Raw genomic sequence first — 2466 nt, forward strand, 5'->3', positions numbered from 1 at the left:
GGAGCATCAGGGTCAAGAAGGCTGGACAGTGGGAGGAAGGAGAGGGGAGATGCTTCTGTGCCCTGCAAGGAGGTCACCAGTTAGGTGGTGGAGAGCCTCTGAAGGGGAGGGACATGATCAGACATAGGTGTGAGGATGCCGGAAGTGGACGATGTGCAAGGTAGATGGCAGGGGCTAGGAGGGGGCAGGAGGCTGGAGCCGTGGGAGAAATGATGAGGCTTCAACTGGGGTGTGGCCAGAGGATGGGACACAAATCAAAGTTAGAATCTGCATGCAATTCGTTCACTATCTGTTCTTTCCTGGAGCACCTACGGCACCAGGAGAGGAGCCAACAAGCCAGGCAGTATCCCCGCCCCATGGACCTATGGCCTGGTGACAGGGAAGGCGTCACACTGGAGATGGGGAGAACTTAGCACTGGGAGGGGAGGGTGGTGTATCGCCCCCTGGAGCGTATGTTGAGCAGGAGGTCAGTCCAGCCCAGACCGTTCTGGCAATGATTCTGGGAGGTTGCGAGGGGCTGGGGAGGGGACAGACGGACTTCTGATCTGCTCTGAGACTCCCACATTTGGAGATCTGGACATTTCGCTTCCTCTTTCAGTTTCTCCAGCCGTGAAATGAGCTAGTGGGCTAAAATCCCTCAGGTGGGATGAATAGGTTTTCGGTTGGGTTCCCAGTCGGTTCGATTGGTAGCAGCTTCCCAGAGCTCTGTGCCGAGAAGGGTGCCCTCCATGTCAGGCTCAGGGGCCAGGCGCACAGCGAGTGATGAGTGACGCCTGCATGGCGGTGGGCCGCGAAGCGGCACCATGTACCCGCCATTCTGGGCTTAGGATTTTCTGAAGGTTCCAGCTCTGACAGGCTCTCGCTCACCGTGTTCAGGTCCAGCATGGGACAGTTACATCTCGTTTGCGCTCTCTCTGAATTTTTTGGGTTTGAAAGTCATCCCTCAGCATTTAGACACAGAAGCTTCAGGAAGACAGGGGCCATGAATCACTGAGTCTGCTCGCCAACCCTGTCGGTCCCGGCAGGTGTTGACTTGCTGTTGGTTGATGGAATGATTTCAGGAAAAGTCTCTGGAGGTTGCCTACACGTGTTTATTCATTTACTCATTCAATCATTCGCTCACTTTGTCTCCCAAATTCCCTGGACCACGGCATCTCAGGCCCTGGAAATAGGGAAGGGGGTCAAGACCCAACCCCTGTCCCCCACGGGCTCCTCGACTACCCGGGGTGGCAGACATGGATACACATAAATCCTCCACCCTTGTAAGGACCACACAACCGGCTATGGTGGGGCCAGAAAGGGCAATGGATTCTGCCTGGGGGACTGTCTGGGAAGATTCTAGAGGAGGAGACGTTTATGCTGGGCACCGAGAGGTGCAGCACGCTGGGCAGGGGGCAAGGAAGGAGAGCGGGCAGCGGGAGAGGCAGCGACGTGAGCCACAGCACGCTTTGCTGGGAAGGAGGCCACACAGGCCACATGGTGGGCAGTAGGGGCCCAGGGGCAGAAGGAGGCTCCTCTTACAGTTTCATTGCCAGGACCCCTGATGGAGCTCGTGTTCTGTGTACACAGCAATCTGCACAGCTAGGACCACGTTCCCACTGATCCCATGGTCCTGCAGCTGAGGGCCTAGGGCCCACGGAGGAGAGGGGTCTTGTCTAAGGTCACTGATCTGGTGGGGGCAGTGCTCCACCTGGAACCCAGGTCTGTCCACACGAAGGCCAGCAGGGCCTTGACTGCTGAGCAGGCTTCCAGCCCCTCATGGGCCCTTTGCTTCCTCTCCCTCCAGTGCAGCCCCCCGCCCCCAAGGAGCTCCAGATCACTAATGCCAGGGACCATTTCCTGCTGACCTGGAGTATGGCCCTTGGGGATTCCCAGAGCCACTGGCTGTCCAACCTGGAGTTTGAGGTGGTCTACAGGCGGCTTCAGGACTCCTGGGAGGTAGGGACCATGGCCAGCTCTGCCCCCAGCCCACAGGGACGCAGCTCAGCCAGCACATGCCCCACAGCCCCTCTCTCTCGACAGGACGCCCCCACCCTCCGCTCCGACTCCTTCCAGACCATCCTGGGGCCAGAGCACCTGCTCCCCAGCAGCACCTACGTGGCCCGAGTGCGCGCCCGGCTGGCCCCAGGCTCGGGGCTCTCAGGACGGCCCAGCCAGTGGAGCCCGGAGGTCCGCTGGGACTCCCAGCCAGGTAACGAGGTCGAGCTGGGGCGACCCCCCTCTGCGGGGAGGAGGTTGTTACAGCTCCCAGACAGAAGGGGCCCAGGGGTCCACACTGCGCGATTCCCCGGACCTCCCATGCTGCCTGTTTGGAGCCACTCCCCGGGACCCCCCATCCCCAGGTGACCCTGCAGAGGTGGCAGCTGCAGCTTACTCACTGCTGGGCCCCAGGGTGCCACACACGTTCTGACCGGGAACAATCCCAATAATAGTGACAGTGGCCTTGCGAGCAGCTCTGCTGTCCTG

General features: G+C 59.9%; 1 protein-coding gene across 1 annotated transcript; it reads left to right on the forward strand.

Annotated features, from left to right (window-relative positions):
- The first annotated feature begins 84 nt into the window (after positions 1-84).
- On the forward strand, positions 85-2430 carry LOC124231915 (cytokine receptor common subunit beta-like). Its single transcript, XM_046648920.1, has 2 exons — positions 85-1938; positions 2023-2430. Exons 1-2 carry the CDS (start codon positions 1759-1761, stop codon positions 2344-2346), a joined length of 504 nt encoding a protein of 167 aa, XP_046504876.1. The 5' UTR covers positions 85-1758; the 3' UTR covers positions 2347-2430.
- Positions 2431-2466: the final 36 nt, after the last annotated feature.

Source organism: Equus quagga, unplaced genomic scaffold (assembly GCF_021613505.1).
Source record: "Equus quagga isolate Etosha38 unplaced genomic scaffold, UCLA_HA_Equagga_1.0 HiC_scaffold_11823_RagTag, whole genome shotgun sequence".
Classification (NCBI taxonomy): Eukaryota; Metazoa; Chordata; class Mammalia; order Perissodactyla; family Equidae; genus Equus; species Equus quagga.